At 38.8% G+C, this 18,333-nt stretch overlaps 1 protein-coding gene across 1 annotated transcript in view; it reads left to right on the forward strand.

Moving 5' to 3' along the window:
* Positions 1 to 8: 8 nt before the first annotated feature.
* The window catches only part of LOC104402743 (CLIP-associating protein 2-like), a gene marked incomplete at its 5' end in the record, with an annotated part of 47,669 nt that continues 29,344 nt past the window's right edge, over positions 9 to 18,333 (forward strand). The window contains 8 exons of the mRNA XM_010010702.1: positions 9 to 57; positions 3,134 to 3,157; positions 5,947 to 5,964; positions 7,839 to 7,940; positions 8,076 to 8,102; positions 11,787 to 11,957; positions 12,914 to 13,021; positions 17,827 to 17,933. Of these exons, the coding sequence (XP_010009004.1) occupies positions 9 to 57; positions 3,134 to 3,157; positions 5,947 to 5,964; positions 7,839 to 7,940; positions 8,076 to 8,102; positions 11,787 to 11,957; positions 12,914 to 13,021; positions 17,827 to 17,933 (606 nt within the window). The remainder of the gene's footprint in view (positions 58 to 3,133; positions 3,158 to 5,946; positions 5,965 to 7,838; positions 7,941 to 8,075; positions 8,103 to 11,786; positions 11,958 to 12,913; positions 13,022 to 17,826; positions 17,934 to 18,333) is intronic.

Consider the following 18,333-nt stretch of genomic DNA (forward strand, 5'->3'; position numbering starts at 1 on the left):
CCGGAGCCGGGCGCCTCCTGGCGGCCGGGCTGCCCCCGGGCTCCTACGCGTCCCTAGGTAAGGGAGACATCCTCACCTTGAGGGCTTTGTCAGGGAGTTGCAGGAAAGCGCTCCTCCCTGGGAAGAAATTGTCATTTCAGTAGTGCTGGGATGGTGCAGAGGAGCAAGTGACCAGCTTAGCGAGATGTTCTGTTTGTCTGGTGCTGGGAGAGTGCCAGTGCAGGGTGTCCATAGCGTGGTCTCTACATTTGTCAATCTGGAGTTAATACTAAACGCTGGATGGAGTGGTACCCTCGCTTAACAGCAGATGGTAATCATGGCTTTTTGTTTCTAGAAGTGAGTGTTAGGCCTCTAGGATTTTCTCAGCTCTTTAGCTGACTGTTTTACAACAATGCTAAAGAGACATACTGGCAATAAGTGGTAGCATCTTCACACAATGCAAGTATTTTTTACACAATGATACACGACATTGATTTCATAGATTTTTTCTTAAGCATGTTGGTGGAACTGTGTGGATGTTTTTCATGTAGGTGACAGTCTTCATTGATAAGAATACTTGCTGTTGGACACAGAAGGTGCTACAACTGTTAAGAGTGCAGAAGAGTATTGGGTGGTGTTGATGGTAGGTGCTAGAACCTCCACTAAGTGGGAAAGGTAAAGGAATACGGGCAGGGTTTCGTGTGTTTAGGTTATTCATACTGTAGGAGCAGCAATGGGGGAAGTGAGATTCAGTGTTCACAAAACTGTTAGCTTTTTCTTCTTGGTTGTGTGCCAGCGAGACCACCGAGGAGGCATGTCCTAATGTCAGTATTGCTGAAGATGATCACAAGAGAGGCAGAGAAACCAGATAGTTGTTCTGATTTACCTTGTGTTTGGGGAGATGTTAGGATACACTGAGGCTATGGTGTCCAGAGTTTCTGGTTGTGCTTTTTAAAGTTAAAAACTATTTTAAATGAGCTGATTCTTTTTTCATCAGGTCCTACCTGAACTGATGTGAACACCACTGATTTTAGGATTAAGTTCATGAGTGTGTGCAATGCTGACAGTGCTGCTTGCAGTAACGATTTTGGGTGTGAGGTCCCTCTAGTGCCCACGGAGGGGAATTGGAGAAGCTAGAGAGCAGGCGGACACCGAAGTTTGCTGGAAGGAGGAGAGGTGCTTGTGGTTATCGCTCGAAGAATCCTCAGGTCTTGCTAACGTAATGCGTAAAAGCCTGAAATTGGAGGGATGATTATTCTGCAAGATCAGATCGTTGCCTGCTCTGTTTTGATTTGCAACGGGACATACTCTGAATGTCAGACAAAGCTGGTGTTGAGAAGTAAAAGTGACACACAGCGTGGTGGTAGAAGAAAGGAAAAAAGTAAAAGAAGGAGAAATCTCTCTCTGTTAACCTGTCTTCTTGATGCTGCTGAAATGAAGGGACTGCTTTGGTCTTTAGAGTTTCACAGAAAGTTAGCTCTCGATTGGGATATTGGTTTGCTTTCAGAACATTTTCAGCAGTATGGGATTCATGCCCAGGATTTTGTAAGCAAGGGTTGAGAGAGGGCACAGAGGTTTTCAGGGAAGTGAATAGTGGTGGGTTTATGTAGGGGAAAAAGCAGAAATAAAGACATGGCTTATTCTCTTCATAGTTTACGGATTTGGTGAGTGAGGGTGGGGGAGCAGAATAAGCAGGCAGTACGTCCAGGTCAGATTCTTTTGAAGGATTTGAGTAGCTGGAAAGCAGATGCTATCATGTGTGGAGAAGAACACAGTGGTGGTTTGAAATGACACAATAATGTGATACGACCAATGTACAGTAAAGGCAGTATAAGGGCAGTGATAGTCAAGGAGGCCAAGATTTGTTTGCAGTCACACAGACACAGTACTGCTTGATGGAGCTTGGCTTATTCTCCTAATTGTATTTTTAATAATGGTAAGGTAATTAAATTACATACATAGAGTGTGACCTATGTACGGAGTGTGACTGTTGTATGTTTGTATGGATTAACCACACAATCCACCTCAAAATATTATTTGCCCTTAGTTTTCAAAAGGTAACCTTAAAATAATGGTGTGTGGATCCAAGCAAGTGCGTGTTTCAGAAAATGGACTGTTCATAGCAAGGGGGTTGTTTTATACTAGTCCAAATGTGGAAACTTAAGTGACAGAATTGTCAAGATAATGCTGACCATGTTGCTAAAATGCCTAGAAGATGTTCCTGTATTTCCACGCTGCTTTCCAGATCTCAGCTGTTCCAGTCAATACCAAAATAAGAAATATTGTCCCCTGAAGCTTGGGTTGATTTTCACCCTTCCTTACGGAGAAGCATCTCTACCTTTTGCTTAAAGAGCTACCAGATTTAGAGCCTCAGAGGACCACAAGTTCATGAGCTTAGTACTCTATAGTTGTCTCTGCCTGTCCCGTTTTTATTATTAATAGAAGAACTCCTGCTTATTTATGATTTATTTTTATAAAGACTGTTCTAGAAGCAGGAGGACATTCTCTAGTTACTCTAAAGTTGACTGTCTCTGACATAGTCGAGTATTAATGTCCTTCTTGAGCAGATTGGAGCTGTAATTATATTTCTGTCAAGCTGAATAGTTTGATTTTGGTTGTTCCTGTCAGAATACATGTGTGCTACCTTCCAGCTGAACTGGTGAATCTTTAGTGCTTTTGAACCAGAGTGGAACTTCCTTCCATTTGTCCCTTGTCTTTATTGTCATGGGTTTTGCTTCCTCCTGCCCCTTTACCCCAGGTGGAGCTTTATGCTCACGAGCAAATTTTATAAGGAATACAAATATTGTTGTTCAGTAATGATCTAAATATGTACTAATGCTTCAGTAATGGTTGATACCAAACCTGAAACAGATCATGAGTATTTTACTGTGAGGGTTTTCTCCAATCTAGGTAATATAGAGAGATTCCACATCCCTGTGCAGGATATTTCTACCCCTTTCCATAGTTTTGTACCTTGTACTGAGAGAAACCTACTTTTACTTAAGGTAGCTTAAACGTGCATGAATTAGATAAACATGTCTGCTATGTTTAATATTAATGTATTTTCCTTAATTAATGTTTTATGACTGCTGTGAACACCTTTATTCTAACACACTAAGTTTTCCATGTTTCTTTGCCTGCTTTTTCAACAAAGAGGATACTTCTGACAAGATGGATGGTAAGAAATTGTTTAGTCTGTCCTCTAATTCTATTAAATACTTATTAAAGTGTCTTATGTAAAATTATTTAATATATTTGTCTTTTCATTAACAAAATACTATGTTGTTTTCATTAACCCTTATGTAATCTTGATGTCTTAATGTTTGTGTTGTGTTAATGCTGTATTTATCAGTGTTTTTGATGACTGGTCTGTATCAGCAACAGAAACTTTATCAGAAATGATTGTTGCTCCTATTCTGTTTTAAAAGCTCTATTAATTACAGAGCAAGTCTAATCAATATATGCTTTTCTAAAACTAGCTGTAGTTCGATCATCTTCCGTAAGTTTTACCTGTAAAGTCGAATGATTGGCTTCGTGGCAGAACAGCAGTGGGAGAGCAGAAGGTGCTTGGCCACATAATTAAGGATTTTTTAAAAAATGAAACTAAAATCCTCTGTCAAAAGTACTGTATCAAAATCTAGTCTGGCTACTGAATTTTAAGTGCCAGTAAATCCCCTAATATAATGTGATTCTATTAAACAGTGGTTTGTTAAGAAGACCTGTCTGTTAAAATAGCCTGCCACATATTCCAGCTAAGTTTTACCACTTATTTCGTTGTATTAAAACACATGGAGGCAGTTGTCACGTATTTTTATCCTGACTGCAAAGTAGTTGAAAATCACGCTGCTCGCAGCAGTTGTCTGTAAGTTTTGCTTCCGTGTAATAAAGTGACAGAGTCCCTGTTTGATGCCTAATAATTCAAGTTCTAATTTTATTGCTGGGGAGTAATCCAAGTTCTAATTTATTGCATAAGTCAGTTATGTTTGCTACTTAATTATTCAATGTCACGTTTCTGGAAAGTACATGTTTTGAAGAATGAGTAGTTTGCTGGAGGCAAAGGGGGGGATATTTTTCATAGAAATTAAAACAGTAAAAAGGTAGATCTCTCACACCCAGAATCCTGAATCATTTTAAAGCACAGATCATCAGTTTCATGATAAATAGTTGAGAGCATACATGAAAATTGGAGCCATATTTGAGCACTGCAGATGCAAGCCTATTTGAATAGAACAAGGGGAGTTTGTACAGGAAGTAAGTCTTGCTTATTTCCCTGTCACATTCCCTTATGTTGCATATAATAGGATTTATTCGTAACTGTCCCTGCTAAACACTTAATTTTGAGCTTCTGCACATTGTCACCAGCAACAAAGGTTCTTGGGGCTGTGTGTACAGGCTTTGCCTTCTGCTCAGACCAGTAGTCACAACTAGTGGTGTTCCACACATCTTTTTAAAGTAGCAGGGGAGGTGTCACACAGTTGGTCAGTGTAAGATTTTTTTCTAGAGGGTGTCTGCAGGGATGATGTATGAGGCAGGGTGAATGCAGCTTTGCTCTCCAACTGTAGCTGCTTTGATCTACCCACCACCAGGAGGAACTAATGGTTTCCTGCTTTTCCACTAATCTTGGCCATGTGATTGTACCTCTTCTTTTGCTAGTGTCTTATAATAATCCACTATCAATCACTGGAGGGGAACAAACACCAGAAAACTGATTTCGTAAACCAAAAGTGAATAGTTTTCTGTTACATAGCTCTTGGAGCTGACAGTGAGCCTTTAGCCATCCAGACCAGGTGCGTAGCTCAAGGAAGGAGAAGGAAAATAATCCCTTTTAGGAGCAGTTAGCTGTTAGCCTTGCTTACATGCTGCGTAGAACCTGCTTTCCAAGATCCAGCTCTGGAATAATGTTGGATCTGGGGGGATAAGTTAGGGTTTGGGGTTTTTTAATAGACTGGCGAATTTGATCTGGAAAACTTTGAGGCACTTCTACATACATGTTACTGTAAATGTTTTCTGTGAAGAAGCATTGAAATTTACACTGAATTAATCTTTTAGAGGGAGTTTTTAAAAATAACACCTTGAAGATAGTGTAAGATGAGAAAGCCATGGCCAGATCTGCTGAGAGAGTTCAGTTGAGGCCAGCCAAAGGCGCAGGCGGGTGTTGTGGTCATTGGAGTTCTTTTACAAGGCAGAAATGGCAGAAAGTGAAAATAAAAATGGAAATACCCTTTGATTTTTTTGAGGCATTTAACATTTGTATCACTACGAGTACGTGTTTTATTCCACAATCAGATTTGTTTCAAAGGAACTTGGTCAGAGGAAGGACTGCTATTTGAGTAGCTTCCCATCAACTCCTAAGTACTGATGTCAGTAAAAAGATTTGTCTGACTCTCATTTTATCATCAGCAAGCCTTGAGCTTGGCATACTTGTTCAAGTGTGATCTGGTTTCAGCAAACTCATCGCTTCCACTTCTCTGAGCAAAACTCCATCTTGTGCATTTTCAGAGAAATCATGGACTTAATTTGGAGACATCCTCCTTGCTGACTCCTATCCAATTATCACTGCCCAGTGTGGGTAACACTGTCCTTGGTTTTTTTGCCAGGGTAATTTATAATAGTACGTTTTTATTTTCAGAAGAGCTTGCACTATGGTATTTTCAATGTCTGTCTTCATCTGTACGTGTCACTTTCTTGACTGATCTCAGATTTGGGGGAGTTTCTATTTTTTTTTTTTTTAGTGGTTTGGTAAACAAGCCAGTGCTAAATACTGTGTTCTTGTAACTCACTGACAGTATAATATTGGTGTTTCTTGGTAATTTCTCTTCAGTGCAGTAATGGAGTTACAACACAAAAGCTTTAGCCCTCTTGACTTGATAAAGTTTGTCAAGTTTCATAAAATTAATCTCAAAAAGGAATTGGAGAGACACAGTATTGTTTGGAATATCATGTATTTTATTATTTTTTTCTGTTTAGGAACAGCTTCTGAAGATGGTAAGAAAATATTTTGTTAGACCAGTTAATATTTTCAGCTTCATATTTTCATTGATACAACTTAAGCTTTAAAAGTAGAATATGGTCTTTCTGGGGCTTTGTGGAGGTTCATAACTCCAGATTGCTTACGCATCTAATACTTGGTTGTCACATATCTTTAAAGTTCTTTTGCTTTTATTTCATTTCTGAAGCACCCATCTGCAGCAGAAGTGTCATGGCTTAACATTTGTTTAGTGTAAAAAATACAGGAGCTTTATAATTTTGCATATTTTTTAAAAGCCAGTTTTATCACAAAGTATTTCATCAGATGTGTTCGTGCTCTGGGAAGCAGGTGCTACTATTACTCATCTCTTTGAGACCTGAGAATTCATGTTCAATACGCTATTAACATTTAAACCTGTCATCAGTAAATAGATGTAGACTCCAAGTGAGTTAACAGTTAATTTGCTTCAGAAGCACAAACTTTTTACTCTGATAAAATTGAACCAGGTTCCAAGTGATAATTTAACATGGTATTGAAATAGTGGCACTCTGTATTCCCAGGTTTTTGGGCCAGATTCTGAATGCAGTTACATGCCTTGCAGTCTCACAGCACTCAGTGGGAAAACATTGCTGTTGCACAGGGATAACTAGTAGAGTTTGGACAAGTTAATCTAACCGTTCTTGCTAGCATATTGTTTTCTAATAGTTTAGTGAATAACCTCATTTATCCTGATTCTCTTATAGGCTCTTATCTATGGCTTTTCCCTCTAACTTGGATGAATAATATTAACTTGATTGGTCTCCAAATTCTGCTGTGGAAAGCCTAAAGAGGCTAGAACTTAATAGCAGTCTGTGTGCTTAATTCTTCTGGGTCTAATATTGACTGTACATGTCTAGAAAATATTTTAATGATGCTGGTATTAAAGTGGATTACTTGTTGAGGTATATCCACCCTGTATAAGCTTTTTGGGGTTAGTTCTTGCAACTTGTAAGAATTATGGTTAGCATGGTTTTGACTTCATTTTTTCTGTTGTTGCAGAGATTGGCTCGGGAAATGTAGGATAAACCTCTACTATTTTCTTTTATGAATAATCTTTTGGTTACTTATAATTCATCCAACTGGGGTCTTCCTTTTTTTTGTAATTTCACTGTACATGCTGGGTGTTACGAGGAACACTGCTAATAATGCAGAAAAGTTAAACCCAAACCAAGGTGGTTTGGCATTGTAGAGAGAAGTGAATCTACTGGTTTAGTTCTTTCATCTAGTGAGGAGAATAGCATTTCCTTACATTGTGTTCTCACTGAGAAGTACTTAAGTGTACTTGGTCTTTGTAAAATGCTGTAAGAGGCCTGGCTAGAATTCTGTGTAGCTGTGGCCAGGCTAACAGTGGAACCTTCAGTAGCAGGAAAGCTAGTATTTAGATTTCTGAGGAGTGAAGTTAGGAAGAAGCCTCAGAATCCAGTCAACATAGTTTTGGTAGGTTTCTGACAGCAGAAGTAGAATTACAACCACAAGTAATCATGAGAAGACTGTACCTGGTACAGCAATATTAGCATATGCCTTGCTTATCACGTTTAATAAACTTCCCTTTTTTTAATGTAATCAACCTATTGATGAAGTAAGCAAGAACAAGCTAGGGTGTTCAGGTGATAGTGTAAATCATTTACAGAAACATGCAGCATCAGAGGGGAAGTGCTTTGATTCCTCTACTATTAAGTCCTTCAAGGTGTTCAAATTTCTACTAATTATCCCAAGTGAATCTTCACCAGTTGAGTTACGTTGTGCTGCTTTTTTATCTACAGAAACTTAAGAGAATGTTAGTAAATGCTATTGATGCTTTGCTTCCTACGTTACTGTAAAAAACGGATCTAATGCCATTTTTCTGTTACAGGTCGTGTACGAACAAAGCTTTCGACACCTTCTGTTGGCATTGGCAATTCTAAAACAGATTCAAGAGGACGGAGTAGAACCAAAGTGGTGTCACAGTCTCAGCGTATGTATATTCTATTTATCAGTTATACCTGTTAAAAGAGGCCAAATGCTTAAGCATATATTCATTGACCAATGTCCACAGTCAAAGTTAACTTTAAAACATAGCTACATACTGAGTTGTTGTTCTGTGCCTTAGGTTCTTCATCGCCAGACAGCAATGAAGGTATTTTTTCAGTGTTTTGGATCAGTGGTATTTGCATGCTTTTCTAATTCATGTTGTTTTTCTCTGGACAAAATAATAGGTTAGGTTTTCACTTGCCAATTAAATTAGATATTGGAACAGGAAATGAAAATTAAATCTACCCTTAAGTTCTGTCTTCAGTTATAACTTCTCAACATTCTTTTCCCCCCATTTCTGACCTCCCCAACATGAAAGACCAGTTAACTTCTGTGTCAGGCACAAATGAGGCACAGACGAGGAATACAGAGGAGTGGGTACACTGAATGGTGTCCGCAGTGTTGCCTGCCAGACCTAATTTGTCATTTTTCAAAAAGCCTTATTTTTCAGCCAGACATACCTGTTTTCATTTTAAGCTGGGCACTGCCCTAGCTCTTGGATCTTTTTGCACAGTATTCATGTCTAAAGAGATAAGTTGAACTGATCCTGAAATAACTAGATCTGTTTACATGTGATCATGTGTGAAAATTAAATGCACAAATGCATTTTTACAGCCTCTTATTAGTGTTTCTGTTTGTCACTGATGGCTCCAGATAGCTCATTAGAACCTGTCAGTGGGGGAGAACAAGAATTCTGAGATGTTCTAAGGAAGATACCCAGGCACATACAAGTGGGCAGGTGAATGGCAGTTGTCAGGCACCATGTGCCAGCTTTGGGGTGGTGCTGCTTTATCTGACTGGAAATTGCCACATCCTTGTGGGGGGCAAGGTGCTCGATGTTTCCATGCAGGGGATTTGGTTACTTCCCCAGCAGATAGTGGGAGGACAGCTTCCTATCAGATTGAAGCTTTTTGCTTTTATGTTTTCATAATCACTGTAGCACAGATGCTTTTGTCAATTTAGGGTTACAGCTATTCAGCGCTTTTGTTCAAAGATCATTTTATGAAAGACTTGCAAATTTGAATGCTTTTACAAAAGATACTTTTTTTTAGGGTTTCAGAAGCCCTTTACTCTCCTATTTTTAAATTGTAACATAAAATAAGTGTCTATACAATCTATAGCTCATTGGTTTATTCTTATCTATGGAAAAAAATAGTTCAATTTTTTTCCTCTCCTTTCCTGTTTGGTTGCCAGGTAATTCAGCAACACGTGCTAAAGTGACATTGCAATCTTCATTCAGAGAAAAAGAATTAAATTTCTGAATGGAAACAAATACTGATTCTTGTACTTTAGATGAATTTTAAAGAGGAAAATCTGAAATTCTGTGCAAGTCTTTTCAGTTGTGCCATTGTGAGTTGGTTTTTTGTCATCCACCGCACCTGCAGCTCAGTTCCTTTACTGTCTGTCTCTAAATTAAACTAAAGTTTTGGCCTTGTGTGTGATTTTTTTTTTCTGTTCAGCTGTTGAACTTCTTGAACCTTTTTGGCAATGCAGTATTCTTTGAAAGTGATATGAAGGCTACAGTTTCATGTTTAATTGAAATGTAATTCTTCAGTATTATCCAGTTATTGATTAGAAAGCTGAAGAATTGTAATTTGCTTGTGCAGCTTTGCTTCATCTGCTTTGTGCATAGCATCTGAGTTTAATTCTTCAACTGTGGAAGCTACTTGAAAGCACTGCTTTAACATAACCCCCTGTGGCTTTTTTTTCCTGTGTGAAATGACTAAAGCTTTCTTATTTCCATTTGCCATCCATTTCTTTAATCTGCTCTGCTCCCTCCCTCTTCATGGATTATAAACCCCTACCCTAATCCTGCCTTTACACTTGGTCAGGATCACAGTCTGCTAACCCCATTGGTGGTAAGAGTCTATGGAATTTGTGTACTCATCATTGTTTGATCACCTGTTTGACATCTCTCATTAGAGGATCCTATTCAGCAGAAATTCTGGCTCGCTTTTCTCACCTACTTGGTTGTAGTCCTCATTTAGAAGGCAGTAGGGTTGGGACGTTTTGGTCATTTTTGGTATGCTGTTCTATTAATCCTCCTTTTATCATTCAGTTCCCTTAGACCTGCTGCTGGGGGCAGTACTGATAAGAGTGTGCCAGTGCTCTTATCAGCATTGTGTTTTCAGGATATTAAACGTCTCTTGGTTTGCTTGTGCTTCACAGGTGAGACTATAGGAAGATAAAGCGTTAGAATGAGAGGTTGCATTTCTTCTCTATATTCTGAGAAGAGTAAGTTTTACAGGGTTTTGAACTATGGAAGAAAATCTTCAGAAAGTCTCCAGCACAGTGAAGATTTTTAAAGTATTTTATTCGTTTTGAAGAGATGTGAAATACTGGAGGGCGGGAAGAAGGCATAGGAAGAGCAGGTCTAAGTGGGAATGCCGTGGTACGAAGAAACTGCCTAACCCCTAATTTTTACAGCCCACAGCAATTTTACAGACTTGCCCATTCCTTTTTTTTTTTGCCATAGAAGCTATGCTCGATCTCTGCAGGCTGCCTAATACTTTATTTATCATTTCTGCTGAATAGGCCCATAGTTCGGAAAAGGGATTTTGCTAAATGATCATTTCCAGTTTGAATTCAAACAATGAATCTGACAGTCTGTGCATGGTACATTGTTTCAGTTTTCCCCTGCCCTTCCTCCCAGCGTATGTTTTATTTTGTTTGGGATTTTGTTTCTTTTCCCATATAGTCAAGCTTTAATCAACTTGTGTGTTTTCTTTAAACGTGCCTCATAAGAAGTAACCCATGAAACTCACTTGAGATGTTGCATGTGAAGTCTGTAGATCTGATAGCATAGCTGTGGTCATACAGTTACCTGGTTATTTCTTAGAGATGAATGAAAGGTTTGTATCTGTATGTAATTAACCTTTGGTTAAAATTATATTTTACTTTTTATTTGGTCAGACTTCTTGAATTCTGCAGTTGGAGACAATATACTTACAGCAACTGGTGGTATAAATGAATTATAACTAGAGATGAATGGATTCCCTGTTAGGGCTTAGAACTTTAATTTTCTGTAGCTGAAATATCAAAATCAGGGATCAAGACCAGTTTCAGGTAGTGAGTAGAGCGTGTTGAAGATTCGCAGCGCTCCATAACATACAGTTTTGATTAATAAAAATATTAGATACTTAAATATGTCTTGGTCAGGTTTTTTAGCTTGTTGAAGATTGTCATTTGGGTCTGTGGGATAACCTCCTCAGAAATGAACATAAGAACTTTAATTGTCTGCAGTGACATTTTATTTAACTCCTCAGACAATGATGCTTGAAGACCCTGTGCTTTTAAAAGAGAGAAGAGTTTAAATATTAGGACAAATACATTATTTTACTGTAACATTGGTAGCATTGGAAGAGTTGGATAATTATGAAATCAGTAGTTTAAAGTTGTTCCCTTCAGCTTTTTAGTAGGTTTTGGGGGTTTGTTTTTGTTTTGTTTTGTGTTTTGTTTTGTTTTCTTTCAATGGAAAATGTGATTAGTGTTCATGTTAGGGACATTGGAACTGTTGATGAAGGCTAGAAATACTGTTCATGGTTTCTTAAGCGTATCTAGTGCTAAATACCATGTCAAGTGCTTCCTTGCATTGATAGTTTTGCCTACCTTGTACGTAGTGCTCTAAGAACTTGAAACAAGGTATTTATTTCCCATTTTACCTTGTCAGTTTTTCCAGACCATTTCAGTCTGCCACCACTTCCTTACTAACTTTAAGCATTTCTTTTCTTTTTGACCACGGTTGTGTGTCTTCTCTGCAGTTACTTACATTTGTTCGTTTTGCCTTCAGCTGGCAGTAGATCTGGGTCTCCTGGAAGAGTTCTGACAACAACTACACTTTCCACTGTGAACACAGGAGTTCAGAGGGTGTTAGTGAATCCTGCAACTGCACAAAAACGGAGCAAAATCCCACGGAGTCAGGGGTGCAGTAGAGAAGCAAGTCCTTCCAGATTGTCAGTAGGTAAGAATCATTCAATAACTTGGTTTCTTTATAGCCCATCTTACTGCAAGTGCCAGATATCTACAGCTTGTGTTCAGTTATAGCTGGATGATAAAATTGGAATACATACCAGTAAAAATCTAAAACATACCTGTTTTCTGAGGCTAGTCTTTACCAGGTCTAAATTTAAACAGAACCTTCAAGTTTTTGCCATTTATTTGTCAGAAGCCAATAGTAGTTCTTTTCCTCACCTCCCTTTCTTCCTTCTCTTTGCCTTTCCTTCACTTCCTATCCCTACCCCCAGAATGCCCACCTCCATTGAATGAAAGCGTGATACCACCTTGAAAAGATTACTTTCTTCATTACTTTTGTGTGTTCTTCATATGTGTGCTTGCATGTGTATATTACACTGATACTAAAATAAGTGTCATATATCTTAAACCTCACAGTATGACCTGATTACACTTTATTACAAACACTATTATTGAAGAATATCAGTTGATGTTAATGGTATTGCTGCTGCTCTTTGGTTTGTATTTTGATTTTTACCTTAGCTGCATTAATTTTCTATATTCCATCTTTGGAAAGCTGTGGGTTTTTTAATTTGTATTGCTATTGATCAGCTTGATCTGAGTACAAGTTCTGAATCAATACTCTCTTCAGATTTTTTCATTGCTTGTTCCCTCTTCATCCTTTTTAAGAGGTTTTTCAGACATTCATTCAGGAGTTGGTAAATCCCCATTTTGAGCTGTATGAAGCAATAACTTCATTGAATGGGCTACACATAGTATGCTCCAGCACAATCAAGCAAGTGTGTGGAAACAGCTATGACTTAGAATACAACATAATCATCAGTGTCTATTCTTAGAAATGCGTCTTTGATCTTACTTCAGAAACACAATTGCATTAAAACTGCAACTTTTCTTATGTCTTCTCCCTTCTGTGCTGCTGTTTGTCTGTACCCTGAATCATACTAGCACGAGGCAGCCGCATTCCTCGCCCTAGTGTGAGTCAGGGGTGCAGTCGGGAGGCCAGCCGTGAAAGTAGCAGGGACACGAGCCCTGTCCGCTCTTTCCCACCCCTGGGTAAGTACTCTCTGCCCCTTGTCCTTGCATGGCTGTCCCTGCCCTTCATTACTGCTCCTAACGAGTCTGTGCCTCCTCCATTTAGCTTGTGGCCAGCCACCATTATTTTCCCTTCCTTTGGCTCACTCACCGCTTCCTTCCATAGAGAGCTGACCAATGTGTGAATGGGTTGCACACGTGAAAAATAAAGCTTTGCTAATTCAGTCTTACCTTAAACCCTACACTTGGAAAGGTGTGTGATGCACAGCATCTAGGTACCTTTTTTGAGAGGGCAATTCTGCTTTTGGAAGGCTTTCTGAAACGACGTGTTTCTCTCATTACTACAGCACTCGTGGCTTGGGTGCAGTTAGATAGTCCATTTCTCAGTGACCCCCTAGAGCAGAGTGCAGCGTGGCTGTCATCCCCTGCCTTCCCTGCACCAGCTGCTAGGGCCTGCTGCTGTTCAAAATTGCTCTGGCCAGTGAATCATTTTGGTGTATAAGAAGAAAATATACTTCATTTTATGTCTCTCTAGCTATAGTGTCATCATGGTATTGTGTGAAAAAATAGCAACATTTTAACTTCTTGATATTAAAGCAAGTAAATATGATGGTGCAGATACAGGACCAATCTACTGGAGCAGGGTTATGAGGCTGCTTTCCATTTTGGAAAACCAAGCAGGGCACGTAGCAAAGTCCCTGTACAAGTAGATGAATGAAGTACCATTCTGAAGCTTACTGTTAATCTGCATCTGGAACAAGTGAGAAGTAGTTGAGGCAGCAGCTGTTGTTCAGTAGGGAAGGAGAGGAATCAAAAACTTGAACTTTCATGTATGTATAGCTACATTCAATCTGCTTTTCTAGAGCTTCTCTAAGTACAAGTTTTGGTTTCACTTAGTGTTTCAGTGTGTTGGCCTGGCACTTGAAGGATTTTGCAAGGTTGTTGAGCTGTGTCTGTTCCTGAAATGTCAGTAAGACCCAGGAACATTGGTTTACAGTTACTTTGATGTGTTGGTTAAGGATTAGGGAAGCTTCTCATCTCCACGTGTCCTTGTCAAGGTCACTACGAAGTCAGTAGTCAATTTTGATAAAAGTCTTTTTACGTATTGGGTTTGTGTGTCTGGGGGTTTTGTATTATTTGGTAATACAAAATTCTGTGCAATTGTGTCTAAAACTGATCATTTGGTGTGTTATTTTTGTCTGAGTTAATCTTCAGTATGTATCCCTCATCTTTTGTTTGTTCAAGTATAGCTTACAGTTAATGCTACCTGTTAAACATAGTCTGAAATAGGAGATCTCTGGTTTCTATCTCAAATTGAGGCACCCAACAGTACTCCTAATTAGCACTGGAAGTCTGTTGTGGTCTGGTGAGGCAGTGTGCTTCCTGTCAGCCATGGGTTCACTGGCAAAGTACAGATTAATGGAATGAAAGCTGTTTCAATGACTAATGCTAATTTGCCCAGATGCTGTTTAATTGGGAAGTACAATTAAAAGTGGACATTATGCAGGATCCATTAGTAAACTCACGATTTTTAGCCAAACACAGCTGGCACTGTTGTAGTATGCACACAGCTTTGTTCCTTTTATGAAGGAGGGTATTTTCCAGATCTTTTTGTGTTGCTTTTGCTACCCTACAGCTTGACTTCAGTTGCATCCATATGAGACCTGATGTATGTTTCATTTTGGGTCACATGCTTGTTATTCTAAGAACTCTGTGTTAAACTGATACTGTAAGATGGGTCTTTGGGACCGATGTTACTTGGGGTTTTGTATTCAGATATCAAAACAAGTACCTATAGAAATACAATAGGTTGAATTGTCTGAGAGCACAGAGAATGCAAAGTGGCATGTATAGGAATCCAGTGTTATTAAAAAACCAACCAAGCAGCAGCGGTACCTGGAATAAAGGAGGATTCCTAGGATTCCTTCCATTATGAGTTATTTGAATAATCTTGAGTGTCATTCAGTGCTTGTTGGACCAGTCTTGTCTGGTGAGATGCTATTAACTTCTATCAAAAGTACTAAATGCAATGTTTTTCAAAGGTAGAAGATGAAATAAGGCAAATTCAGCTCTGTGATTGTAGCTAGCGACAGTTTTACCTGGGATTGGAAGGGGGAATGTATTCTGTATTGTATCTGATTCTCAGCACAGCAACTTTCGCTTTGGAATGCTAAGCCCTTTTGGGGCATAAAGTGACCCAAATGCTACGTAACTGCTGCTCCGTATGCACCTGTATGAAGTGCATCTCCCATCTCGGTGTCAGATTATAACCTGGGGGGATACTGCCACTTGAAAAGCAAGTGATTAGTCATTTAAATGGATTTGTTTCTGTTACATACAGTTAATGTTAAATACCAGGTTAGTATAATTTTCATATTTTAGCTAAGAAATTACATTATTTTGAGTCCATTTAAAATCTTATCTTGATTCATTTGTTAAAAAACGCAACAACAAAAGTCAGTACTTGCACAATTTCTGCCATTTGAGGGGTACAAAGAATATTCTTGAGAATATGCTTTGGAATAAAGTATGTTTGATCCAATATAGTGCTTCCTTTTACTGTCTCAACAACTTGACCGGCATGTTTCAAATCTCTGTGGGGACAGGATCATCTTGAATTCTGTGCCTAAAGTTTCAATTTTTAATTGTACCTTTAATCTTCAGGGCTTGTTGATGGAAAGTAGTTGAAAAGTTTTATCCTGTGTTTGCTTGTATTTAAAGCTCTATCAGCCTTGACACCTCTGGTTTGACATCCTCTGTCCTGTCTCCTTTTCCATGCTGAGACATACTCCTAAAGAACCAAGGACTCCACAAAGCAGTGGCTGCAAAACAGAATTTCCTGGATAAACAGCTTTGCAGGGGTTTAGTTTGAAATTAAAGACATTGCTGTGCCTTATGTAAGGAGTGGAGAATTTCATGTGGAAAAGCCACAGTGTTGTTCCTGAGCCCTTTACAGGACTTTTTGGATCATTTTGGTTGAGAGGTGTGCTTCCCAAATGGGATTTGGTCTGTGTCAGGGTAATTTGATTCAGATTGGGCTCTTACATTGTCAGTGTTCATCCGAGTAAAGAATGATTCATGGTTTCTACTTACAGTATTTCATGTATCCAAAAGGTGCAAAATACTTGCATTTATAGTTATTAAGTCATAACAGTCTATCTGGGGTTTATGTCACTGTGGGTGGACATTTGAATTCAAGTTAAGATTGTCAAACCCCGTGTCATTTACGTGGCTGTTAAACTCTTAACTTAAGTGAACTGAAGAAGAGGATAAATCCGTGGACGTACGTTGTATTTAAAATTACTTGGTTTAAGAAAAAAAATATCAGCAGTGGTGAGTCAAGGATCTCTAAAAGACCAATTACATGCAAGTGCCAGGAGGAGGAGGGTGCTCAATTTTATTCACAGTCCTTCAGGATCTTTGGTTTCTTGTTTCCGTAACTTTTAAGCATCTTAATGAACTATAGTAAGTACCATGAATTACACATTTATTCAAAGAAAATAATACCAATGTGAAATATCGATAGCATTAAGTTATTTTAAACCTTTAATTAAAATTGATTTTAACTTTCATTCAACATAGTGGTGAGTTTTAACTGAGGTTGACTTACCTGCACATAGGCAGGAACTCGATTTTACACAAGCTGTCAGCTGCCAGGACAGTAGGTTCGTGCAAAAGGCCCTGCTTGCAGGTGATGTTTGGTATGTAAGTGAGGTAGCTGCAATAGAAGACCGGTATGAGTGGAGCTATTTAGATATTGCTGAGTATTCTGTGTGTGTGTGTGTGTGCATGTGTGTCCATGCATCTTTTCCTTAAACATATTTGCTTTTAATCTGCTGTTTAATTTTTAAATTAAAAAGAACCCAAAAATCGTGCATGAGATGTCCACTGTACATGAACCCATAGAATTCTGTGTAATCATGTTCTGTATAATCAAAGAACTTCTCTGGAGCTTCTTCTTTCTGTGTAATGCTCAGTTTCTTTTGCTAAAGCTGAATCTTTCTATGAATATTCTCTTGTTCATCTAAGCAACTATTGCAGCACTCTGATTCCATGGTAATAGATAGGGTTTATATGATCCTGTTATTGCAGCTTCCAGACATCACTCCAGATCCACCGGTGCCCTCTACGCTCCTGATGCTTATGGGGCTACAGGTGAAGGATGAGTACACTTTGCTGTCATCTGTGCCGTCATCCTGGATTTTTTTTCCCCACCTACTTGGTTATTCTCATAGTTCAGTTTTTTAAAACATTATTAATTTGAGTTTCATGGTTTTAGTAATCCAGATAGTTGTGTTTATGTTGGTAGATTTTGGCTCCACCCTCCCCATGTTAATCATTTTCTTCCTTAACAACCATTTTATTTTTACTTGCAGAAGAACCTTTTTTAGTTTTCCATTTTTCAGTATTTGTAGAGCATTCTTTATGCATGTAGTTTTCTAATCAGCGCTCTCAATAGCCTTCCCATTCTATTTGCTGCTTCTGAAATGAAAACAAAAACCCAAAATGAAGAAGACCTTTTAAAAAAAAAAAAAAAAGTTCTTTCAGTTAAAACCATTGTTTTGTGGGATTTTTCCCCCTGTGGTACTAGAATAGAATGTGTGCATATGGCTTTGGTTTTTTACTTCATTTCTGACTTTTCACTGCACCACTAAAGACTTCAGAATGAAAATAACCAGTATTTCAGCCACTGCATAATTTGTTAGAAACGTTAAGCAAATGCTTTTCTTCTGCTTGGGTTTTTTTTTAAGAGAGTGTGATATCTATGTCCCATGTTGGTCTCCTGACTGAATTCTTTCTGTTCACGTTTGTTGTTGTTACAGCAGGTTCCAGCTTTGGAATTAGTCAGTCGAGTCGGTTGTCATCATCAGTTAGTGCTATGCGAGTTCTGAACACGGGTTCTGACGTGGAAGAGGCAGTAGCAGATGCTTTGGTAAGAATCTCACATTTACACTGTGTAGGATACAGACTCTTCAAATGTTTGGTATCTCTGTATTAAAGTATGCAAAAGAACTTGTCAGTCATTATTTTACTGGCTTCTGGGCAGGGAGGGGGGGAAGAGAAACAGAATTGCTAGAGCTGGGAAGTGTTGGAATTTTTGTTCCCTGCAGAAGTCTTAACTTCTGAGAAAGGTACATTTTTTCCATGGCAGACAGGAAATAGTTTTGGGCTGTTCTGTTGGAGTGGCCCAAGGAGCCACTTGAGCAGGTAGCATTAACCAGCAGTTGCCCACAACTGCCAGACATCTGGGTGGGTCGAGGGCTTGTCAGAGCTGGCAGTGATGGCGCTGAAGCACTCTGCTTCTCATAAGCCTGGGTTCTGTTTAAAGTTGC

This window comes from Nestor notabilis, unplaced genomic scaffold, assembly GCF_000696875.1.
Source record: "Nestor notabilis isolate BGI_N333 unplaced genomic scaffold, ASM69687v1 scaffold6583, whole genome shotgun sequence".
In the NCBI taxonomy this organism is placed as follows: Eukaryota; Metazoa; Chordata; class Aves; order Psittaciformes; family Psittacidae; genus Nestor; species Nestor notabilis.